At 47.5% G+C, this 25,481-nt stretch overlaps 3 protein-coding genes and 1 long non-coding RNA gene across 9 annotated transcripts in view; 2 read left to right on the forward strand and 2 right to left on the reverse strand.

The window, feature by feature from the left end:
- The window catches only part of mphosph8 (M-phase phosphoprotein 8), a 20,151-nt gene extending 15,266 nt beyond the window's left edge, over positions 1-4,885 (reverse strand). The window contains exons 1-4 of one of the 2 annotated variants that reach the window (XM_078795255.1): positions 4,614-4,873; positions 3,887-4,042; positions 863-1,891; positions 135-228 (exon numbers count right to left, since the gene is read on the reverse strand). In XM_078795255.1, the coding sequence (XP_078651381.1) occupies positions 135-228; positions 863-1,891; positions 3,887-4,042; positions 4,614-4,715 (1,381 nt within the window). In that variant the 5' untranslated portion in view covers positions 4,716-4,873. Of the gene's footprint in view, positions 1-134; positions 229-862; positions 1,892-3,886; positions 4,043-4,613 lie in introns of both variants that reach the window. The other variant, XM_058082993.2, reaches the window with a different exon arrangement.
- LOC144901541 (uncharacterized) lies at positions 4,329-7,158 on the forward strand. Its single transcript, XR_013629592.1, has 3 exons — positions 4,329-4,922; positions 6,083-6,245; positions 6,337-7,158. It is a non-coding gene; the product is annotated as an uncharacterized LOC144901541 (long non-coding RNA).
- Positions 5,028-13,522, reverse strand: ttf2 (transcription termination factor, RNA polymerase II). Its single transcript, XM_058083007.2, has 23 exons — positions 13,419-13,522; positions 13,153-13,258; positions 12,169-12,255; positions 11,643-11,712; positions 10,900-11,565; positions 10,683-10,803; positions 10,453-10,593; positions 9,883-10,040; positions 9,736-9,817; positions 9,529-9,672; positions 9,278-9,428; positions 8,514-8,610; positions 8,233-8,417; positions 8,010-8,163; positions 7,852-7,943; positions 7,689-7,774; positions 6,999-7,141; positions 6,742-6,921; positions 6,611-6,669; positions 6,298-6,451; positions 6,150-6,232; positions 5,815-5,889; positions 5,028-5,702 (listed from the first exon to the last, which is right to left on the reverse strand). The coding sequence occupies exons 1-23, from the start codon at positions 13,444-13,446 to the stop codon at positions 5,558-5,560; spliced, it is 3,207 nt and encodes a 1,068-aa protein (XP_057938990.2). The 5' UTR covers positions 13,447-13,522; the 3' UTR covers positions 5,028-5,557.
- Positions 13,523-14,564: 1,042 nt separating this feature from the next.
- cpap (centrosome assembly and centriole elongation protein) lies at positions 14,565-25,315 on the forward strand. 5 transcript variants are annotated; one of them, XM_058083004.2, is made up of 18 exons: positions 14,565-15,468; positions 16,441-16,576; positions 16,649-16,789; positions 16,863-16,977; positions 17,072-17,165; positions 17,944-18,564; positions 18,715-19,366; positions 19,486-19,618; positions 19,691-19,856; positions 20,771-20,902; positions 20,978-21,085; positions 22,058-22,136; positions 23,609-23,751; positions 23,827-23,910; positions 24,030-24,170; positions 24,267-24,351; positions 24,430-24,550; positions 24,620-25,315. In XM_058083004.2, exons 1-18 carry the CDS (start codon positions 15,067-15,069, stop codon positions 24,810-24,812), a joined length of 3,546 nt encoding a protein of 1,181 aa, XP_057938987.2. In that variant the 5' UTR covers positions 14,565-15,066; the 3' UTR covers positions 24,813-25,315. The 5 variants fall into 5 exon arrangements, with proteins under 5 accessions (XP_057938987.2, XP_078651382.1, XP_057938985.2 ...); XM_078795256.1 differs by having other exon boundaries at positions 14,565-14,934; positions 14,993-15,468; positions 23,609-23,910; XM_058083002.2 differs by having other exon boundaries at positions 23,609-23,910.
- Positions 25,316-25,481: the final 166 nt, after the last annotated feature.

Below are 25,481 nucleotides of genomic sequence, written 5' to 3' on the forward strand. Positions count from 1 at the left end.
TGGTATTGAAGAGACGACCACAACCAGCAATATTTGTTTTTTCATTCTATCACTCGGCAGCTACTCCTAGAAAAGTGACAGTGATAATAAATAAGCAGTGCTGTGGTCTTACACGGACCGTTTGTCTCACGTACCTTCTGTTTGCTTGGTCTTTTCCATCCTTTCGGGCTCCTTCCGCGACGGAGACTCTCGGATTGGCTTGGAGATCTTCTCAATCTTTCCAACGACCTTGAAAGTAACAAATAAAAGCGGCAGATAAGAGAAATTGACAGCCTGTGTATTTGATCAGCACAGGACTACCGGCTGACCCGGAACCTTGTTGAGACAACTTCATGTACTCTCCAGGACAGACTTGAAACTCGGTCACCATGTAGCCAACTTCCTAGTCTAGTCTTTTCCATAGAATTCCCCCCGTCTATCCTAGATAGATTGAAATGGGGAACAGCACGACTTAACTAAAGTGCCCTCATCACGATATGCCCCCACATTAGCCTGAAGATGCAGGTACGTACATGATGTACCCTCATCCCGATATTCCCCCACATTAGCCTGAAGATGCAGGTACGTACATGATGTACCCTCATCCCGATATGCCCCCACATTAGCCTGAAGATGCAGGTACGTACATGATGTACCCTCATCCCGATATGCCCCCACATTAGCCTGAAGATGCAGGTACGTACATGATGTACCCTCATCCCGATATGCCCCCACATTAGCCTGAAGATGCAGGTACGTACATGATGTACCCTCATCACGATATGCCCCCACATTAGCCTGAAGATGCAGGTACGTACATGATGTACCCTCATCCCGATATGCCCCCACATTAGCCTGAAGATGCAGGAACTGAGGGTCTTACCTTGGGGGGCTTGTTGCTGCTCCGGTCTGAGGTGGCCGGGTGCGTTGGCGGCCTCCGGGGGGCTCTGTCCTTTGCCTCGCAGTTCAACAAGAAGGTCTCAAACAGGTTGGTAGAGCCTTTGGCGTCTTTCTGTCCCGACGAGTCGTCTTTGGAGGCCTCGTCCTCTTTGACCTTGCCTACTGTGGTGCCGGACAAGGTCACGGAGGTGGACGAGGGGGTCTTGGTCGGTGCGGAGGCGCCCTCCTGACTCTTGCTCTTGGCCTTCTTGTGCAGGCTGGAGCTGTCGCTGGAGTCGGACGAGTGCCGCCCGGCCTCCTCCCTGCCTTTGGACGTGAGGCTCTTCAGTTTGTGGAGGCTGCTCTCCTTCAGCAAGACCTCGGTCTTCTTGCCCTTCCTGTCCTGGATGAGATCCTTGATGCCCTGCAGCTTGACATCCAACTTGCCCTTCTTGTGTTTGGATTTGTCGTCTCCGCGGACCTTCTCAGGGGGTTTTGTCACAGCCTCGGCCTGTGTCTCCTCCTCCTGTTGGGAGTCTGAGAGGCCCTCACTTAGATCGTCCTCGTGGGGGGCGGCAGGGGCGTCGTCTTCAGAAGACTCAAGCTTCTGTTCTCTCTTTGCTTTCTTCTTCTTCCCCTCCTCCCCTCTGTCTTTCCTGTGCTTCCCTCCATCTTTGCCTTTGTCTTTCTTGGGTTTCTTTGGTGGAGCCGGCTCATCGTCCTCGTCATCCGAGTCAATCAGACGTTTTTTTTGCTCTGCCGGCTTCTCCTTCGGCAGGGAAGGGGACGGCGGCATCACCTCGTCCTCGTCGGTCTCCGGCGCCGGCACGGGCTTGAACTCATCCCTCCACTTATCTTTCTTCTTCTTCTTCTTCTTCTCCTTCCGGGGCTGCAGCTCCTCCTCCTCCTCCTCCTCTTCCCGCACCTTCTTCTTTTTCTTCTTCTTGACGGGCGCCGCGCTGGGCCGATCTTTGTCGCTGTCACTCTCCGAGTCGGCGTCAAACACGTCGCTCTTTGCGGGCAGCGGTTTCTGCTACAAACAGAAGTGAGATGGCACATTCTCAAAACTCACTGGTACACTGGTAGGCTGGTAGGCTGGTATGCTGGTACGCTGGTACGCTGGTAGGCTGGTACGCTGGTACGATGGTACGATGGTATCCTGGTAGGCTAACATACTAGTAGGCTGGTACGCTGGTAGGCTGGTACACTGGTAGGATGGTATGCTGGTAGGCTGGTACACTGGTAGGCTGGTACACTGGTAGGCTGGTACACTGGTAGGCTGGTACACTGGTAGGATGGTATGCTGGTAGGCTAACACACTAGTAGGCTGGTACGCTGGTACACTGGTAGGATGGTATGCTGGTAGGCTGGTACATGCTTTGTAACTTCTCAACAGAAGCATAACCAATGTAGCCATATATATATTTTGCCAAAACATCTAAACAACAATGCCACAACATAAACAATACATAATATGGTTGTTTGACATTAAAAATAAACGTTTCTTTACAAATAAGACACAAAACACGATTTACAATTTTCCCACTTGGATCTGAACTGTGTGTTACATTCCCTTCAATGCACAACCTGCACGCTACACTCCTCCATGCTGTTCCACCTCCAGTTTGCTGAGGAGCCCGTCAATACGTGGGAGAGATGTGTGCCGACCTCAAATCAAATGCCCTTTTTACATCTTAATACTGCGTCATCACCTCTTTTTGCCCATGTCGCTAAAAAAGGAAAAAGACGTCTATGGGATGGGGCGTTCAGGTTGAAAAAAACCTACAGCGCTGGTTGTGAAAGGGTTAAGCTGCAAAAAGTTGGAAAATCCAAACATTTTAGGCCAGCCATCAGTAGCTGGTCATTCCTAGCAGACAATACTGTATGTATTGATGAATAATATCACGTAGCAGCCCTAATGTGCTATGCCACAGTGGGTAGGTGGTGGTAGTAGTAGTAGTAGTAGTAGTAGTAATAGTAGTCTTCATTTTAGCTTCAACACCGCAAAAACTCAAAAATCTAAAGAATAGTTCTCATATTTCTATTCGGTCTGTCTAGGTTTAGAGTCAACATCATGAAAAATGAAAGACTTTCAAAGCTTGTGTTGTCCCCTGTCCAAAACAATGCAGCACGATCCCCAACACTGGCAGAAGTGGCCAGGACTTTTGCCTCGGGTATTAATAACTGGTCTTTAACTAAGCAACAACTGGCTGTCGATAACCACGGGACTACAAGAAAATGCTTCCGGAACAAAAGTAGAGACATTTTTCTTAGATCAGGTGACTAATAAAGACAAAGTAAGGCACAAGTGCAGATTGGCTATCGTATTGGGTCAAAATAGGAAAGGTATGCAAAAGAAGACAACAACCGGAGTTGATGGGAGCAGACCGTGTGTCTACAAGCAAGCAGTTCTTCCTGAAAGCCTGTCTGCACATTCCAATACATTCGTTTTAATGTCTAGACTTCTGACATCAAACGTTTTGTTGTTATTTGCAGAAAGTGGAACGCTGGCAGAAATTGACTTTTGCATCAGAGTTTCTTGGCAACAACAAGGCAGATCATTATAAGCAGCTGGTGGCAAAGCAAAGCCCTCGGTTGCAACAGGTCACCGAAGAGACACATTTTGCATTCCCATCTAGATTTCTTTTCACTGACCTGTGGACAGTACAGTAAGTGATGAGCACGGGAAGGATTCCACCAGGACATTGCAGCTATGGGGAAAAGATATCAGGGAAGTGGAACGCATCTATGCTAGCTGCCTGCTGTTGGAATGTGCTCCGGGATGACCCTGCTCCCGAGGAGAAGAGACAAGCTAAAAAGTGTCCTTCAAACACTGAAGAAAGGGAACTTTCAGACTTGTTCAATCACCGGATGTCTTAAGATATTTCTTCAAAACTTAAATACTTCCAAACTATGATTTGGATCCGATGGATCGGAGCATCCCTACATATGAATGATCCCGGGAGAATGGGAATGCTGGAGACTGGAAGCCCAACCCTAGTGAGAAAAGAAATGGAGTTCGACTTACCACAACCTTCCTGGCCTCCGCTTCTCTCTTGGCGTCAGTGGCGGCCTTCTTAAACGCTAACAACACCTCCCGGCAGTCCTCCAGGTGGGCCTCGGGCTCCCAGGTGTCGTCATCCGAGCAGTAGTTCTTCCAGCGCACTCTGTAGAGCACCTCCCCCTGGGACACGGTTCAGGCATTGTGATTATTATTATCATCATCATTATCATGAGCAACCCTCAATCATCATTTGCAACCTCTGACCCCCCCATGATATCATTTCCTCTCTGTTTATATGGCCTTAAACCACGCTATTGTATGAATAAGAACATGATTGGCTCGTTTAGTAGCGATGTTTAATGAAGCTTAGCTTAGATTTGGAGTTGGGAAGATCATACTGCAAATGTATTCATGCGGTTGGTGGAAAACAGCCTGGTCCATCTAAGGGAGAGGGAGCAGATGATAATGTGCATTGCAAGTGTTTTATTGCGGTATGAACCGTCATAGAATGCGGACAAGGTTGCAAGTGTCGGCGGAAAGGCCACAACACAGCCACGGCTCCACGAAGCCTCCATCGTCAGCATCAGCAGGGGAAGCGGCACCACAATTCCGCACACACCGACGAGCACTAAATGTCACGCATGGTGATGTGCTATGTTCGAACGCGGCATCGTTGCGGGCCGGAGTGTGCAAAAGCCATACCGGAGATGTTTAGCATTAAGTTAGCATTGAGCTAACTAGCTAGCATTACCTCCTCCACACGCATGTCAATGATCCTCTCCACTTCGTATACATCTTCCTCCTCGTCTTGCTCACTTTCCGTGGGCTCCATTTTGTGAATTTCTCCCTCCATTGTCCCGCGGTGTGCTTCGGGTGGTGGCCGTACTGAAGCGGCGCGACGCGAAGAGGAGCTGGCCGCGGAGATTAGCTCCACTGGTTAACAAGCTAAGCTAACTTGCTGGCTAAGCTGCTCAGACCTGCACCGCCCTCGGTGTGATGCCTTCAAGTGCACGGCCGAATCTCCGGGAGAACCCCCTTCATCAAGCGGCTTCAACTAAATGTAAGCGTTAGCATAAAACAAAGTTTAAATGTATTTTCAATGCACGATGTTACAAAAGAGGTACGGTGATTTAGTTAAGTGTGCTCATTTATTCGACCTTTTCAGAATGATTGTCAATATTGCCACGTTTTCTTATATACAAGGCAGCACAAACATACCTGGAATCTATGTGCAAACATTTCAAACAATTATTTTCAATATACTTTATTGTTTTATATATGTATATACACTGTACAATCTACAGTATAAAAGAAAAGGAGATAAAATAATGAAGATGTGGCGTACCCACATACAGAAACAAACAACAACAAAGAAAGCCATCAACAAATGTTATCGTCATTAGTGAGCCTACCCCAGCTGACACCCTGGACTGGGGGCCAGCCAATGGCAGGGCACGTGGAGATAAAGAATGGGCAATTTGGAGTCACAGTTTAACCCAACATGGAGAAAACACGCACGCAAGGGGAGAACATGAAACCCCAAAGAGATATTTTAATCCAGGTCTTCCTGGTCTCCTTACTGTGGGGCCAACATACTAACCACTGGACTACCGTGCGGACTAAAATAAAACATATAAAAGAAAAAAATCCATATCCAAATTAAAAAAAAAAAAACTTATGGGGGAGCCCGTCATGTCAAACACCAAAAATGATCCTGAGATCAGCCAGGGAGAGTTTGGTGAAGGTGCTCCCGGTCCCCGACAGCACATTTTGGGCCAGCTCCTTCTTCCTCACCTGGAGTGTGGAAATCTTCTCCTCCACCGTGCCCTCACACACAAACCTGGAGGCATCGAAACGCAGCGTTAGCGACAGGAAAGCATCGGTGTGGCTCTGAATGGTTTACAGCAAAAAGTAACCTGTTGACTTGAAAGCACCTGCAGCGTGCTTATTACCTGTGGATGGTGACGTCCTTGCGCTGTCCCACTCTGTAGATCCTGTCACAGGCCTGGTCCTCCAAGGCCGGGTTCCTGTCAACATATCAACATTTTTACGTCTGTCTGTAGAAAAGATACAACCAAGCCAGTAAAACGACAAAAGCATGGTAGAGATGCACGTCACCGCACACGAGGAGGTTCTCTTCCATTCCAATACCCGTGTAGACGACGACAATGAATGCATCACATTGGCATCCATATATGAAGGCTATGCTATTCATTTCAGCATTCTAGTTCTATCTGGAGTCTCACCAGTCCACAGCTGCATGACCTTATCTGCTAGCTCTACTCACCAGTGCATGTCGATAAGGAAGAGGTGATTCCCGCCCACGAGGTTGAGACCCACGCCGCCAGCACAGAGAGACACCAGCATCACCTGGGACACAGAGGTTCATGGCGGTTCTTACACCGGCCCACATCAGAGACTCAAAATGTGATCACCTGCGGTCCTCCGGGGTCGGTATTGAATTCTTCCACCAGGTCCATGCGGCGCTTGGGGTTGACGGTCCCATCAATGGTGGCGCAACGCAGGCCCATCTGCTGCAGGTGGACGGCCACGATGTCCAGCATGCTGGTCCACTGGGACACGATCACGCTGTCAGACAAGAAAAATAAGACAGGCATTGGTTTCCTTCCAAGTTCCACCAGGAGTTGCTTTAACGCTACTGGAAGTGGGCGCGGCTCCACAAACATCAACCTGGATGGTGAGGGGCTGGTGAGGTCATTCAGTCGCCCAGCCAATGCCAAACGTTACCTTTTCTGATCATCGCTCTTCCTTCTGATTGCCTCCAGCTCAGCAACGATGGCAGAAATCTGAGTTTGGGCGGAGAAACCACATTCAAAGTGATTCACACGTCACAACTCCAGTCACGACAATTTGCTCACCTTGGTGCTCCTGTTGCCTTCCTCAAACAGCAGCGATGCGAAAGGTGTGCCGTTCAAGCACACGTCTTTGGTGGTGGCGGCGTCCGACGGCGAGGGGCTGGATGACAGCGAGAGAGCGCTGAGCTGCTCCTCCAGGGACAAGACGATGCCGTCCCCTTGCAGCTCAGACGAGTCCAGGGTCTGAGCAAGCAGATGCCACAGGAAGTGACAATCCCGTTTTGGACACAGCGCCGTCCACCGTGTGTGCGTGTGTTTACCTTTCTGAGCAGTGACAGGTGGCAGCAGCATTGGCGGAGACGCAGTAGGAGCGACAGGATGTGGATGGTGCTGGAGGCCTGCTTAGGCTGCTGGGAGCTGGACAGGGCCGGGTCAGCCTGGGAAATGCCAAATTCTTGGGCGCCTGGAGGAAGGCGGGGCGGATGGACGTGAACAAAGACACGCACACACTCACACTTTAGCTTTTTAAGTGGAAGCACCAAAGATAAAGCGCAATGTTTGTCATCTAATATCACTTCAGGAAGAAAAGCATGACAAGTGGCTCGTCCAGAAACCTATGAAGGTTGGCGGATCCATTCTCGCTCCCCCATCCAGTCACGGTTGCCGTCCCTGACACCTGACCCACCTTCCCCCCAGTGCTGCCCATGCTGGTGTATGCATGGTTGGTGGCGGTTGGAGGGACTACCCCCCGGCAGCTGTGTCTACAGGTGTAGCCCACCACTGCGGCGTGACTCGGTAATGGGTTCAATTCGTTGTGAAGAGCTTTGGGTACCTTGAGACATGCTATTATTTTTACGTGTGCGTTCCACCACTCCGGTTTTCAGGGAAGAGCTTCCGTCTTGCTAGTCTTGCTATCCGTATTGCTAATAAAGCCAATATTGAGCATCTGTGGCTATTAATATGAATATATGCAGTCCTCCCGTTTAGAGAATCAACGCTTCAAGTCCCACCTCTGTGGAAGGGATTTGAAGGAGCGCTGCTTCCACTCTTCATGTCGTTCCCTTCATGCCTCTTCAGGTAGTTCTGCAGGGTAGATCTAGAATGACCAGATCACCAAATGACGCGTCACCTTTCCTGACCCAACACTTACACCCACAGCCCACGCAGGCTCACCTGGATCGGTCAAAGACGACGTTGTAGACCGCTTGCTCATCCACAGACAGTTTGAGTTGATGCATCTTGCAGGTCCGACTGGGAAGCGACACCTGAAACATTTGGCGTGACGATCAGCTCCTCCGTGTGGCGTGCCAATGAACTGAGATGACCTCTACCAGCGGTTTTCCGGAAGAGTCCAGTTGGTCTTTGGTGCGCCGCAGCAGCAGAGTCCTGGTCAGGATGTTGAGTCTCTCCCTGCCGCGCTTGGAGCCGTTGTCAACTTGCGCCTTCCAAAGTTTGTACTCGTCAAACGGAGAACAGCGCAGAAACCTGCAGAGTGGAAAACGGGCAGTCGTTCCCGCCGATCCACCATCGAGGTGCCAACTGAGCCGGTCTTACTTGAGCAGAGAGTACATGTCCAGCAGGTTGTTTTGGATGGGCGTGCCCGTGACGGCCCAGCGGGCGCCCGCCCTCAGCTGGCACACGGCCATGGAGGTCTGCACCTTGGGGTTCTTGATGTTGTGGGCCTCGTCCAGAATCACGCGGGACCAAGCCACTCGCAGGAGAGGCCCGGAGCGTGCGGGCTGGGGAACCACAGGAGGGAAAATGTGGGAATTGTTATGATAGGCTATGATGCATTAACCAGCACCGACCGGTCGTGCTTGGAAGCTTTGACTCACCACGTCGCCGCCTTCCTTCTGGGGCTTCTCCGTCTGGACAGGCGCTTCCTTGGAGACTAAACTGTACGTGGTGACCACCACGTCATGACCTGCCAACCTGATGGGCGACAGGGGGGTTACGACCTGTTGATGTTACGGGGGCTTTGGAAGTACAAATGCAGATGGAGAAGCCGCAGCATGGATCAAACCAAGGACAGGAATCCATCCATGGCTCGGGGGCACCGGTCCCTCCAAACCAGGATGTGTACGACTGACCAATGATGTTTTTGCCTCAATGAATTGGAAATGATTTCATGATAAACGACATGAAGTGTGAACTACAATCAGTAGTATTTAGTATACTAGGGTCAAAGTTTACCAGTTCCACTGAACACAAAATGAAACTTTAAGGGAGAAACATTTTTGGCAAAAATATGTAACATTTGCTTTATTGTGCATATGCTCTGACTAATAATAGACCATATTACACCCAGAAAGAGCACCATTTATTCATCAATATCTTTGGGGGGAAAATGTGATAAAGTGAAGTGGCGAGGGATTTGTGTATTTGTCTAATCTTGCTCTTGTGAAATGCATGCAGTGGCATTAGCTGCTGCATAGCCTGGCATCAATACTGGTATCTATACTGGCACCAACAATGGTACCAACACTGGCCGTGAGTGGTACAGTATGTTGTGTGTATTGGCGGTGAGTGGTACAGTATGTTGTGTGTATTGGCGGTGAGTGGTACAGTATGTTGTGTTTATGCATGTCTGTTCCCTCACACTCTGGCGCACTTCTTGCGGTCGGGCCCGTGGTACAAATAGACGGTCAGTTTGGCCGTCTTGACGTGTCGCTCTATCTCTTTCTTCCAGTGATGCACCAGTGAGGCAGGGCAGATGATCAGGGTGCTTTTGGAGGGCACAATGTGGCCGTCTGGAGCAATACATAAGCAAACACACACACACACACACACACACACTGTATCTCCAGCACCTCTGTTCTCTGCTCTAACCAAATGTCATGAGAAAATTACCAGTTTTAGAGAGCCAGTCCCCTTTCTTCTTCACGCCCTCCTCCTCCTCCTCTTCTTCTTCTTCCCCATCTCCTTTGGGTTTGACCTTGTTGGCCAGAATGAGCGCAATCATCGTCAGTGTTTTGCCCAGGCCCATGTCGTCCGCTGCGTGGAGGAGCACACATTAAAAAGAAATCAGGTCAATGCATCCTCCATCATTCCTCGCACCCAAAATTCCTCCACACGGATTGTGGGTTTCTCTCCAGAGCAGCCAGGCCAGAGCGCTCCTCTGATGGGCCAGGAGGGACACCTGCACAAATCCAATTCAGGATTAGAACTAGACAGATGACAGATGTTCTGCTTTGCATTTGTAACCTTCAGGCCTTTGGGGTCCGGGGCCTCCGTGTCGGGGGAGGGGCAGGACTCCAGTGACTTGTGCAGGTGATCGATGGCCTCACAGGTGGCATTTTTCACCGCCAGAAGACGGTCGTCCGTCATCCTGCCGCCATAGTAGGCCGGGACGTGGGCGGCGGCTGCAAACGCCACAGACTACATTACCATCTCCATCTCTGGCTTGGAGAAACATCTCAACATCACGAGAGCGCTATTTGGAGAGCGGGCCACATTGGGTTAAAACAAAGGGTCACAGGGGCCGTCTATATGTACTGTAGGTGGTCATCAAACACAACCACACACTTGCTCACGGTGCAACCAAACCAAAACAATACACATGGCATCGCATACTGCAAGTCTCCTACAACGACGGAGGTGACCTTGGTTTGATGATCTGAAGCATTTGTGTGTGACAACAAATAAGAAATCAGGAAGCAGGAAAGACTTCCACACCATTGTACCGACTCGGATCGTAAGTCCTGCAAATCTATGTGGCGAGATCATCCGTCTATCAAACTGCCAACGAGTTGCTGCTCTAAATGCTGGCCTTACCGCCATACGTCTGGCAAGAGCCCTGGCTAGACTGGATAGCCGGTGCCGGGGCCTGAGAGGCCGGAAGCAGAATGGCGCCCCCCGGACGACTGAAGGGGTTGATGTTGCCGCTGCTGCTCGGCGGAGTCACGTCTCTCGACTCTAAAAGGATTCAAGGAAGTCCTGCTAAGTCACTGCTAAGTCACTGGTGGAGCAGGAACCATGTGATGATGCAGGTCTTGGTCGGGTACCGTGTGGAGACATGGAAGCCAGGCTCAGAGATTCCAGCGCTGCCTCCAGCTCTCGAACCTGCGTCCTCAACCGCTCGCCTTTGTCAGGCAGCGCCTCCACATTGATTGCAGACAGAGTGGCCTGGCACACAGACAGACCAGACAACCGCGTGAACATTTGGGAACATTTGGGAACATTTGGGAACATTTTCCAGCCTCCTTAACAGCCACTTCTCACCTTTTTCTGCTGTAGCTGAACAGACAGCAGCTTGTGCATCCCTTGAGGATCCCTCAGCGGACCGTTGGCCTTGGACGCAGGCTGAAACCCCGGGTAGGCGGTCAGGGTCTTTTGGACGGTGGAGGCGGGGGGAATTTTCTGAGCTGGGGGAGTCACTGACACAAACACCACATCGTCCTCTTCCTTCTGGCGTCTTCCGCCTTGACTGGGTGGACCTGGCTCGTCGCCGTCATCAGAGGCGCCCGAGTTTGTGGAGGTGCTCGCTGCTGCCCTGGCCGCCGGCCGCCGGTTGGAGTCCTTGAGAACATCCGGGGATGTTTGTTCTGCGGCTTTGGCACTGCTCGGAGGAGGTGTTTGCTCCTCCTGCTCACTGGACGCTTTGAAGTCTTCTTCCTCCTGCTCAGATCTCTTCTTCAGCTTCAGACCCGCCGGAAGCTCCTCCCCTCTGTGAGTATCGGCCACTATCTGCTTTTTCTTCTCCACATTTGCTCTCTGGTCACTCTCTCTTTGCACCACGGAGCTCGTTCCTTCCCCTCCTCCTTCCACATCACGTGGTGCGCAGTGCAGCTTCTTCCACTCAGAGTCTTCACCCACTTTTTCAGGAAGCTTGAAGGGGTTTCGAACCAGCGGCAAGCAGGAAGCTTGTGCCTGTTTTTCATGCTTCTTCTGTGAAAGAATGAAGAGACAAGGGGCGGGATTTGACATGGGGAGGTGCCAGTTGCACCCCCAGGTGTGCATCTTACCTCAGTCCAAGGCACGCTTCCACACCATTTCTGGCCTGCCTTTTTACCCACGATGCACCTGTAGAATAACCTGGAGGGGCGGCAGTCTTAAATAGCAAGTCAGGCGAGGTTTGGTGCTTCTGACACTCATTTTGTGAGGAAATATTGTGTTACTTCTGTAAACCAATACATAACATTACGATGACGGCAATCCCTCGCAATATCCCGGCTCGATTATGACTCCTTCGCTATATCATGCTTTTTCAGGAATTGATTATCACTCCTTTGTGGTCGACTATGGCCTGTTATTAGTCAAATATAGGCATATTTAAGCAAATCCCAAAAATTCTTGGCCTAAATGAAGCATTTTCAAGAACAAAAATTGCTGAATGAAGGAAAACAGGGCTTGGCTGCACGCGTTATACAGTACAGGAAGTTCTGAGCTACTACTACTGATCCAAACAGGTTTACAAGTACAAAAGTATTACATTTGGTAACATTGGTTCACATGTCACAGAAATTAAGAGCGCTAAATGAGGTTTCTGACCTGCTGCACTGTTGCTGTTGGCTGGAGGTCAGCGCTTGGAGTTCCACCATGGATTCTTCATGCTGGAGGCAGTGGGAAGGGGAGAGGCTGACAGAGGAGACAGAGGCAGGGTAATGCTACAAAAAGATTCGGTCCAAGGCACAAATTATTGTTATTCTAGCACAGTTCTAAAAAAAACAAACAGATAGATATGAAATATTAAAGTCAATTCATCTTCTGTACACCTTTTACCCTCTTCCATAGCTCTGATTCATGAATTGGAAAGGTAATCTACCAAACAAACACGTATAACGCTTACGGTCAGATATTTTCATGCTAAAGTATGGGTCATGTGACACGAGGATACGTGCTGCTGCACTGCAATGTGAGGCATTAACATGAAAAATATCACTTGACTTTCTTCCCTGGACCTTTCAATTATCAAAACAATGTACATAAATGGCTACTCTCTCTCTCTCTCTCTCTCCCCAACTCGTTGTATTGAGTTGTGGGCTCCTATAGAGCAGCTACACACAATAACCCGCACAGAAAACTTCACCTATTGCAACTGTATTTCCTTGGATTTGTGCTTCCTGCCCAAAACGCTCTGTTGATTTTATTCCACCCTCAGCCTGCCTCCAGGCACGCCCACACCGCTGTGATTGGCCAGATGCCCAATGGGACCCCCAACTATGAACCATATAAGGAAGTCCCCTCTGTCAATTTGGCCTTTTGAAACCAAGCATTCAGGGCCATTCCAAACTTCTTCCAGGGCTCACTTCCAAATGCATCGTTTCAATACAACATTCCAACACATTTCATAGGTCAGAAAAGTGGTCCCCTTTAATATTTGGGGTAGAGAAGTGAACGACCCATCACATTCAGGTTCAAGGCATGCTTTGTCAGATAGAACTAACCACAGACTGGATTTGACACATTTCAAAATGCTGTAACATTTCTTTGAAGCATGAAACATGATACATGTATAGTGAAAGAGATGCTAACCTTGCTTTCCTGCTGAAATCACACCCATGCTTTTCCACGCACACATAGAAGCTTTTGCCTTTGGTGGGCCCATCTTTAACTCCAGTTTTTAGCATGCACACGCCACCTAAAAGACAACATAAACTCATTTACATGTTATATTCAACTGTAACCTTACTTTTGGCATACCCTGCGGGCATCGCCCCGAAACATGCTAACACAACGATGAATAAATAAAAGTAATTGTATAAAACGAACTGTCTAAAATACACATTGTGACGACTCACCGTGCACTTCGCATATAACTTTTTCCATAACGTAGCCAATACGACCGGTCAGTGCGACCAAAAGAATCGAGCACGTTCATATACCCGTTTTCAAAACAAAAAAAATATATATATATATATATATATATATATATATATCCGTTTTTGACTGGACCAATCACAAAGCTCAACAAGAAATATCCGGTTTGTGCATGTCAGTATAAACATTTATTGCTATCGGCCATTAATAATAGGGGTAAAACAAAACGAATGTACTAAATGTACTATTATGCTATTCAAAATAAGATTAATACAACTACAAAAACTACACGTCGAAAGCGTAAACATAGTGGAAGAATCAAGTTGCCCGTTTAGGCTTTTATTGTGAAGTATGCGGCGCGGGCCGCCTCATCCGGATATGGGCACATGTGCAACATCGTCTACATCCGATCGACAGCCTGTAGTCCTATTTCACTGCCGCGTAGAAATTATAAACCCTAATTGTTTTTCTTTCAACGGTGACAAAACCTACATCCAAGAACACTTGGTAGTACGATATTATTAGACATTTCGCAATTATTTTAAACAATTATTTGAAATCTGTGTATATTTGTCTGTATTTCTCCGTTTAGAAGAAAACTACTTTTTATTGTGGTACGTGTGGATGAAGAGTGGCGACAGACAGTTGCAGCACTTTACTGTCACATCAAATATGCTACGGTCAAATGAGGCCGAATAACGTCGAGACTGCGAACAACAGGGAAGTAGAAAGGCGTGGCCTAGTTATAATAAGAGGTGTTACACCAATTAGAGCAGTAGAGGGTACACAGTGACGTTATTGGCGTTCCGCATTAATGTGACAATACATACACATGAGGTATTGAACCGAGACATTTATGGTTATAACATGGACATATCTACAGTGAACACCATGTATGCTTCACATCTCTCCATTTTGTTATATTTTCGAGTCCAGTCTGTACAGTACAGATAAATACATTTAGGGGCATTTAGAACCACTGAGCCAGGGTAATGATGCACATGGTGCATGCATGCATTTTTAGGAACAAAAATGCAAGCAGGAGTTTTAAAAGGCGTTAATTGAACTAACCTGACCGTCTGAAAGGATTCTCAACATACGCCGCCGTTTTAAATAGGATTGAATTAACGCTGACTTTCAGTAGAGCCTCGGGGTTCACTCCAATCCAGCAGGTGGCGCTAGAGATTTACACCACGTTTGAAAGACGTCCTTCGATGGTCGCTGGCTGCTTTTGATGACAACTTGCCAATAGCGGGCTTTGTTTTGACATGGCGGCAAGTTTCGAAGGTTTGTCTTGTTTTAACGCTTTAAGAGCTTCGTTCCACCCCAGTTCCTCACCTTCTGTCGTTTGTATGTAAGCTGTGTGTCTTAGTCACTTTTAACAATGCTTTCAAGCGTCTGAGGTTGACTTTTGGAGTGTTTGTTGAGGCGTCGCCTGTGTTACTATAAGCATTTAACAACTAATGGAGGTGAAGTTGCCATACCACCGAATTCACGGTATGTTAATCATACTCGTTTAAAGAGACACAAACTCCTATTAATACAGCTATTTCAGACTAGGAAGTGTTCATTTGGATACCCGTCGCCATCAACTCTCGCTCAAGCCCCGGATTAGCAAAGACCGCCACAATGTCATCTCCAGTCTCCGGACTTCCATACTCCCAGATGGACTTTTTGTCCCGTTGGATGCCCAGCAGCACCAGGGCCGGTGTTATCCTCAACCCTGGCCCGGAGCTGGCGGAGGCCCCGCGGTACACGTCCCCCTCGTCCACCCCGGGTTCTCCGCCCCTGCGGCCAGATGAAGGCGACTCCTGCGCTTCGGACTTCGCCCCCCTACCGGCTTCGGCGAACAGCAGCTGCCTCGGCGGGCATGACCTGTCCAGGGCGCCTGGTGGAGACGGGCCTGGCGGTGGCGGTGGCGGTGGCAGTCACAGGGCCGGACCCACCGGGGCCTCACATGGAGAGGCGCACAGTTTGGCCGAGATGTCCAACGACCCTCGGGATGCCCCCATTTTGATGAAGCTGGAAGAGGTAAGAATAGTTGAACAAACCGGACTTGTTTAACGCCAAGAGGTCAATTCAGACGTTTGAAGTCGACATAGTTTTGGATTATTGTTTGTTTAGTTTGCATTTGGCCTACAGTCCATGCTATGCTAGCAGTCCATGTCGTGTTGTTTGACTACTGCATTACTGCATTACTACTGTCTTACAATGTAGTCAAGAGTATTGAAGTGAGTGATCGTATTGGAACGAGGAAAGTATCCAGGTTGATGTTGAAACGGTTGGAATGTGTTGAGAAATCTGGAAGTAGTTGTAGAATACATTTTGTATACAATTTGAATTGGAAAAATAGGAATGTCGGGAAAAGCGTGAATTCTGTGATAATAGCACAAAGGTCCTGAACCATGAATTGAATGGTTTGATGCTGGAATGGTTGGAATCTGTTGAAAGTAGTTGCTCAATTCCTTTGATTGAATTAGATCAAAGGCATTGTGGAAAAATGGACATGTTGGGAAGAGTGGGATTTTTTTTGTGCTGACTTAGTTGAATGAGGTGATGTTGGAATAAAGTGAATGGGTTAAGACATGGGGAAGTAGCAGCAGAGGTCATTTGTTTTCTGGAAAAGTGGGAATTTGGGGGAAAATTCCAATGTATTAACTATGAAAACTAGCCTTAATGTCTGGATAGTGCTGGACGATTTGGTTTTGCAATTGTCAGAATTGGTTGAAAAACACTGAAGTACTTAGTGTAATTGAGATCTAAGGAAAAGTGGAATGCGATTTTTAATACTAGGTAGAAGCCCTGGATGTGTGGAATAGGTTAAGAAATGTAGTGAGAATTTTGGGAAATCTAGGAATTTTTGAAAAAGCTAAAATGGTCACACACTATTCCAGATCAAGAGGAACGATTTGATACTGACTCGGTTGAAAAATGAAGGAGTAGGAGGACAAAAAGGGGAAAATGGTGGAGAATCGATATGTACACAACCATGAACACATGCAGTCTTTGCAGCTGAGGCGGTGGCAGCAGCACATGCAGGAGCAGCTTAAAGCCGACCAACTGGGCGAGCTCCTTCGCCTCCAGGAGGAGCAGCAGAGGCTCCTGGGAATGATGAACACATCCCATCTACGTACAGAGGGTTTGTGCAGACGTCTTTGCTTCTTGGTACTATGCTTGCTATTGCACTTTGGCAATCTTGCATCTCTCCTAGAGAGTTTAGGAGCGGAACCCGAGGCCTCCAGTCCCAGACTGAACCAATGCAGCCCTTCAGCCAAGTGTGGAGTGAACCCCCAGCAGGAAGACACGCTCACGGGGCTGCAGAGTGGCGTGGAAATGCAGGACAAGAAGGATGGTGGGAGTTTTTTCTTCAAGAGCGGCATGAAAGTGTCAGTGCTCTTAGCTTTGGTTTTGTGTGGCTCCCTCAGGCACCGGGGCTGATGCTCCCAAGAAGCAGGTTGATGATGCTTCATCAAGACAATGTGATCACACGGCTTTTTCTTGCAACAACAGCAGAGAAGATGAATCAGTGCTTAACGACAGGTATATTTCATTTAGCCGAGAACTAGCCTGGAATTCTTTCTTTTCAAGGTATATGAACCACCATGACTGACTTTGTTTGTGTGTCGTGGTGCAGACCCATCACGGCAGGCAAGCAGACCTTTGAGCAGTTACTGGAGGAGCAGCTGAGGTTGGAGGAGCAGAGGTTGAAATCTGGCCGGCAACACCAGGTCAGAGAACATTTCTCAGAGATCCACTAAACCGTATCCCAGAAGGCCGGGAATGAAAGAAAAAAAACATGTCTGTCTCTGCAAACCCTCTGGCTTATCGTGACTCTCACCTCCCAATAAAATAAGTTGTGACCTCATGGAAAAACTTCACTTAGACCGGCATCCACAGTCCTTTGGTCAGACATGACCACACATCTTTCCCTGCAAAGAGGCAGCCATTCATGCACCTATTCTGCCTAGAAAGCCCCCTTCAAAACACCTCCACAAAGCTCCAGCAAGGTTTGATGGTGTTAGATACTTTCATGATGACGTGTAATACTAACAGTATTTTGCCCTATATTGGAACTTCCGGGTTGCATTTATTTCAGTAACATAGAATGTAACGCTACACTGGTAACACCAGTCCATAACCCATTCCAAAAACATGCTAGGTTAATTGGCCACTCCAAATTGTCCATAGGATTGAATGTGAGTGTGAATGGTTGTTTGTCTATATGTGCCCTGTGATTGGCTGGCCACCAGTCCAGGGTGGACCCCGCCTCTCCCCAAGACAGCTGGCATAGGCTCCAGCACCCCGTGACCCTCGTGAGGATAAGCGGTAGAAAATGAATGCATGAATGTAGGATATTGTGTTTGTTATATAGCTCTGCAAAGATCTTCTATTGTAAAGGATGTACCACCCTGTTGACTGCATAATGGTGCGTGTGACATGATGCTGATATGTGATGTTTTTTAAACTTAACTTCCATATCCCTTTGATGTGTCATCATGTTCCCAGAAGCCAAACGGAGGGGACTGTGCCCCCGCCAAAAGGGCCTTCCTGAGGCGAGGCCAGGGTTTGTCCCGATTTGCCAACAACCGCAAGCTCTCTTTTCACACGGAGGACACAACGACGGATTCCAAAGCAACACCCCAGGCCAGAAACTCCGGGCCCACATTCACTCAGGGAGGTGGCACAACAGCCTTCCAGAGGCTTCCCGTCCAGCGTAAAACCGCCACCCTCAACAAGGAAAACCGTCCGAGAGGCGCCACTGCGCCGCCCCAGCATCTGAGAGTTGAGCGCAAGGCGCCGCAGGTGAAGGTGTTGGGCTGCCACCAGAGACAAAACACAGCCAGGAGCGCGGTAGCTTTAATTGCTCTACCCGGCAAACATGTGCAGCACGGTCAGCTCGCCGTGACGAAGGAGGGGCCGGCCCAACAGAGTCCAACACCGGAGTTGGCGGACGGGCGAGGGGTCGCCGGAGTTGTGCAGGACTCCTTGGAGGGATCCTTGGTGGAGAAGCTGCAGCGCTGGGAGTGTGAGCGCCAGCTTGAGAGCATGGAGCTGGGAGAGTTTGAACTCCTGGAGCAAGCGGCCGAGGAGCTGTCCTTCTCCTCCACCTCCTCCTTTGTCACCAAGGTGATCTTTCTCCTCATGCGTGGTGTGATTGTTTCCCATTATTTTTAAGTATAATATTTGATGGTTATTTGATTGGCTGGGAGGAATCACATGGTTCCATCGTGGTGTCCTCACGATAAGGCGTGACATGTTGGTTTTGGGGGCCTGTAGGTTCTCCAGATGGATCAGCAGAACCAGAAGCTGCTCGGTGTGGCGGGGCTGCACCAGAGACGCTTGTCATCCACGCCCATCAAGTGCCCGCCCACCAGGGAGCAGCGTTGCAGTCCTGGAAGCCCTTGTGGCGGTGGCGGCGGCGGCGGCGGCGGCGGCGGCGGCCACGGCGCTGTGCAGAACAAAGTGAGGTTTGACGATGGAGAGGACTCCACATCAACAGCCGGCGTCGACATTAAAGAGCCGGAAGCTTCTGTCTCGCCACCCGTTAGTCCGGGCGACCTTCCAAGCTGCTTCCCCGTTCCGCCTGAGCCGGCGTACGACAGACGCTCCTATCAGGATGAAGACGCCGTCTGTCAGCATTCGGAAGACGGCGAGAGCGACGTCATCAGCAGCATCGACTCCACGCTGACGGAGGACAAAGACGCGCCACTGGGCCAAGTCGTGTTTGACGACGAAGACACGTGGAGCGACCTTGACGACATGGCGGTCAGCGTGTCTGACACGGTTTTCACGGGAGCGACCAATCGGGAGCCGGAAGCTCCTCCCTCCAAACTCATGGTGACACTGTTCCCGTCCCTCAAGCCAAAGACCCTGAATGCACCTCGACCTCCGTGTCCCCCCCAGGATGAGAAGCCAGACCAGGAGGCGGGTGAGATCTTCCATCCTTTTAAGGCTGGGCTGTCAGTCAATCAAGTAGATGTTAGCCTTCCATTGAGCTGGTACTTAGCAGTGCTAACAGAAGAGCTTCATGCGTGTGCGTGCGTGCAGGTCAGTGTGTCCATTCCACACAGCTGAGGGAGAAGGTGGCCCAGCTGGAGATGGAGATGGAGCGCTTCCAGAAGGACAACGCTGCGCTGGCCAAGCTCAGACGAGAGTATGAGAAGAAGCAGGAGAACCTCAGGTGATCCGGCTGATCCACACAGGAAGTCCTCTGTCCCTGGCTTGTACGTGCTCCACACTTTTTGGTTTCCAGGAGGGAGAGCGAGGCGTTTGAGAAGCGGAGAGCCGAGCAGCTGACTCGCTTCGAGGACTACAAGAAAGAAGAAAGCAGGAAGCTGCAGAGGGAACGCAAACTCTTTGAGAAGCACGCCGTGGCCATGCGAGCCACGCCCGACAAGAAAGAACGGGAGGAGATACAGGTAACGCCAACGGCGCCGCTTCCTTGTTCTTCAAAATGCTTGGAGTGGATGTTCAAATGTTCAAATGCCCTCATTAAATAATACAAGTATAGTATAGTAGTAAATAATAGGATTGATGTCACCTGGTAGTACTGTATCAGTACAGTATCTTCCACACGTTACCTTGGTTTATGATTGAAATAGAAGTATAGTAGTAAATAATAGTATTGATGTCACCTGGTAATACTGTATCAGTACAGTATCTTCTACACGTTACCTTGGTTTATGATTGAAATAGAAGTATAGTATAGTAGTAAATAATAGTATTGATGTCACCTGGTAGTACTGTATCAGTACAGTATCTTCTACACGTTACCTTGGTTTATGATTGAAATAGAAGTATAGTATAGTAGTAAATAATAGGATTGATGTCACCTGGTAGTACTGTATCAGTACAGTATCTTCTACACGTTACCTTGGTTTATGATTGAAATACAAGTATAGTATAGTAGTAAATAATAGTATTGAGGTGACCTGGTAGTACTGTATCAGTACAGTATCTTCCACAGGTTACCTTGGTTTATGATTGAAATAGAAGTATAGTATAGTAGTAAATAATAGTATTGAGGTGACCTGGTAGTAATGTATCAGTACAGTATCTTCTACACGTTACCTTGGTTTATGATTGAAATAGAAGTATAGTATAGTAGTAAATAATAGGATTGATGTCACCTGGTAGTACTGTATCAGTACAGTATCTTCCACAGGTTACCTTGGTTTATGATTGAAATAGTAGTAAATAATAGTATTGAGGTGACCTGGTAGTACTGTATCAGTACAGTATCTTCCACAGGTTATCTACCAAGAAAGAGTGTTTAGCGTCCAAAGGAGGAAGCGAGTGCTGTCATCTTTGTAGCTAACCAAGGTGATGTCAGGTGCTGAAGGAGCAGCTGGGTGTCCTGCAGGAGGAGCTGAGGAAGAAGGAGAGCCGCTGGTCGTGCACGCACACTCGCCTTCGCCAGCAGATGGACTCTCTACGCCGGGACAACCTCGCTCTGAGGGACCAGGTGACGCCCCACCATGGTGGCGGGCGCTATGGCGAAGGCTCCCTGACCTCTTTTCGCCGTCTCTTGTCTTGGTAGGTGCGCACGTTGGAGATGCTTCGCATCAGTGCCTTGAAGAGGAACTCTCCAGGAGCAGAGGGGGACATGAAATGTGGGCCTCCTGGTACCAAAGGAGTCACCTTTGCTGTAAGTGTTTGCCCCCGCAACCGCATGCTGGACACCCCCTTATTGCTCATTCATAGCATACACATTGTTACCATGGCAACGCTTCCTTCCTTCCCCGAAGGCCTATGCTCCATCCCTCTCCCACCTATGACACCATCACACCTCATACTACCACCTCATTCTCCTACATGGGATGTCCTTTCCATCTACCACCTCATTCTCCTACATGGGATGTCCTTTCCATCTACCACCTCATTCTCCTACATGGGATGTCCTTTCCATCTACCACCTCATTCTCCTACATGGGATGTCCTTTCCATCTACCACCTCATTCTCCTACATGGGATGTCCTTTCCATCTACCACCTCATTCTCCTACATGGGATGTCCTTTCCATCTACCACCTCATTCTCCTACATGGGATGTCCTTTCCATCTACCACCTCATTCTCCTACATGGAACACCTATGTCCTTTCCATCTACCACTTTATTCTCCTCGTATTACCACTTATTTTTTACTTTATTTTTGCACATTTATGACTTTATTCTCGTAATATTAAAAAAAAATTATCTTGAATTTTTCGATCATAAATATACAACTTCATTCTCATAAATTATGATTTTTGCACATTTATGTTTTTTTTTTCTCCAAAAATTACAGGTTTTTATTCTCGTACTTTGTCTGACTTTAATCCTCATAAATGTTGGACTTTATTCTCATTAGTGACGCTTTGTTTCCCTGAGTATGTGACCTTTTCATATGACCTTTTATCTCGGAAATCTACCACTTTTGTCCCCATAAATGCATCATCTTTTTTCTCTTATACTATTTTTCTCACTCATAAAATTAGAAGGTTTTATTCTTGTAAATTCATGACTTTTTTTCTGGCCAATGTAGGACTTTATTCCGCATAAGTGTACCATTTTTTTTCCTTCTAAATGTACTACTTCTTTTCCTGGTAAATGTACAAGCTTTTTTTCTTGACAATGTAAGAGTCCTCCAAGCTGCAATACTTCAGCCGCCACTAGAGGGAGCTCCAAGGACAGCAGGCATCCTGCACACGTGCCCAAAGGTAACTATTCATCATATATACGTACATATATGTATCTACTGTATGCTTTATATACTGCACTAACTATTCATCATATATACATATATGTATCTACTGTATGCTTTATATACTGCACTAACTATTCATCATATATACATATATGTATCTACTGTATGCTTTATATACTGCACTAACTATTCATCATATATACATATATGTATCTACTGTATGCTTTATATACTGCACTAACTATTCATCATATATACATATATGTATCTACTGTATGCTTTATATACTGCACTAACTATTCATCATATATACATATATGTATCTACTGTATGCTTTATATACTGCACTAACTATTCATCATATATACATATATGTATCTACTGTATGCTTTATATACTGCACTAACTATTCATCATATATACATATATGTATCTACTGTATGCTTTATATACTGCACTAACTATTCATCATATATACATATATGTATCTACTGTATGCTTTATATACTGCACTAACTATTCATCATATATACATATATGTATCTACTGTATGCTTTATATACTGCACTAACTACTCATCATATATACATATATGTATCTACTGTATGCTTTATATACTGCACTAACTATTCATCATATATACATATATGTATCTACTGTATGCTTTATATACTGCACTAACTACTCATCATATATACATATATGTATCTACTGTATGCTTTATATACTGCACTAACTATTCATCATATATACATATATGTATCTACTGTATGCTTTATATACTGCACTAACTATTCATCATATATACATATATGTATCTACTGTATGCTTTATATACTGCACTAACTATTCATCATATATACATATATGTATCTACTGTATGCTTTATATACTGCACTAACTATTCATCATATATACATATATGTATCTACTGTATGCTTTATATACTGCACTAACTATTCATCATATATACATAGTATATGTATCTACTGTATGCTTTATATACTGCACTAACTATTCATCATATATACATATATGTATCTACTGTATGCTTTATATACTGCACTAACTATTCATCATATATACATATATGTATCTACTGTATGCTTTATATACTGCACTAACTATTCATCATATATACATATATGTATCTACTGTATGCTTTATATACTGCACTAACTATTCATCATATATACATATATGTATCTACTGTATGCTTTATATACTGCACTAACTATTCATCATATATACATACATATATGTATCTACTGTATGCTTTATATACTGCACTAACTATTCATCATATATACATATATGTATCTACTGTATGCTTTATATACTGCACTAACTATTCATCATATATACATATATGTATCTACTGTATGCTTTATATACTGCACTAACTATTCATCATATATACATACATATATGTATCTACTGTATGCTTTATATACTGCACTAACTATTCATCACTTGTGTGTGCAGCAATGAAGAGCAGTCTCAGGAAGCCTGGCGACTCAGGCCCCTCATCATCATCATCATCATCATCGCGGTCTTGGCAGGCGCCCGGCAGGAAGAAGGTATCACAGGAGCAGTCCATGGTGGAAGATTCCCGTAGCTGCTCTCCGGTAGGAGGCATCACTCCTGGTGCTGATGTGATGGAACCCCAGGCAGCGTTAACACCAGCCGTCCTCCTTCGGCAGCCGGGAGAGGTGACGGCCAGCCAACCAAGCCAGCGTCTGCAGGAAGAAGACGCTCAGGAGGTCATCGCGTATCCCGACGGCAAGGTCAACAAAGATCCGCGCTTGCTTTGAGATCATGTGGAAAATCTTTATCTTTCAAAACTTTATTTACATTTCAAATGGCATAAATATGAAAGAAAAGAGAAGAATACGTATCATTCCAGGTGGAGAAGGTGCTGGCCGGCGGCGACCGCGTCGTCATCTTCCCCAACGGGACCAGGAAGGAGCTTTCATCGGACGGCGTCGTGCTCAAAGTCACGTTTTTCAACGGTGACACCAAGGAGGTGACGGCCGACCACAGGGTGGTGAGTCCGCCGATGAGAGGACGCTCAGGTCCATCCATCCATTTTCCTCCGCTTATCCGGGTCCATTTGAAAAAGAAATAATGGTGTGCCCGTCAGATCTACTACTACGCGGATGCCAGGACCACGCACATCACCCACCCGGACGGCGTGGAGGTGCTGCATTTCCCCAACAACCAGACCGGTGAGACGCCTCCCATGTCCCCCGTCAGAAGCTTCGAGGCAGCGTCCATCTCACGGTCCGTCTCCTTCCTCCCCGCAGAGAAGCACTTCCCGGACGGCCGCAAGGAGATCACCTTCGCCGACCAGACGCTGAAGAACGTCTTTCCCGACGGCAGCGAGGAGAGCGTGCTGGCGGACGGCACCGTCGTGCATGTCAAACCGTACGTATGCCCGTCGGCTCGGCTTTTCGCCGGCTCAGCTTCACGGCCGTCGCGTTGTGGTCCCGGCAGAGACGGAACCAAGGAGATCCATTTCAACACGGGCCAGAGGGAGGTCCACACGGCGGACTACAAGATGAGAGCGTATCCGGACGGCACCGTGAAGACGGTCTACGCCGACGGACGGCAGGAGACGCGCTACCCCACCGGACGACTGCGCGTCAAAGACAAAGACGGGAACGTGGTCGCCGACGGCAGACCGTAGCGAGGACCGCCACCGTCCCTCCGAGGAAGCACGGTCAGCCTTTTTCCGATTTCTTCGGCTACGTCCTCAACAGGTGTTGGCTCATCTGTTTTCATATTACTGCTTGGATCCCAAAGATGGATTTATACGTGCTATAAGAGGCAAACAGATCATGTGTGGCGTGGGACCTTGGATCCCAAAGATGGATTTATATGTGGTATACGTAAGAGGCAAACAGATGACGTGTGGCATGGGACCTCGGATCCCAAAGATGGATTTATACGTGCTATAAGAGGCAAACAGATGACGTGTGGCGTGGGACCTCGGATCCCAAAGATGGATTTATACGTGGTATACGTAAGAGGCAAACAGATGACGTGGGACCTTGGAACGCATGCGCACACCGTTCCGTTCCTAATGTCAACCGTGTAAATAGTTGGTTATATTTGTAAAGAAATGATGTTCATGTCAACAAGCATTTTGTGTGTATGTTGTTGCTTGGTTAAATCCATATTTGTGTCAAAGTGGAAGTTATGCTTGGAATTTGTTGAAAGTGATATTTTACTGAAACTGACCTGCGTTCCACCGCTGATTACTAAAGAACGCTAAGAAGTAGAAAGTCACTTTTTTTCCTGATCTGACATTTTGGTGTAGCTCTTGAAGACAATATTCCACCTACCTTGACAGGTG

This window comes from Doryrhamphus excisus, linkage group LG12 (assembly GCF_037039965.1).
Source record: "Doryrhamphus excisus strain RoL-2023G ecotype Guam linkage group LG12, RoL_Dexc_Guam_v1.1, whole genome shotgun sequence".
Classification (NCBI taxonomy): Eukaryota; Metazoa; Chordata; class Actinopteri; order Syngnathiformes; family Syngnathidae; genus Doryrhamphus; species Doryrhamphus excisus.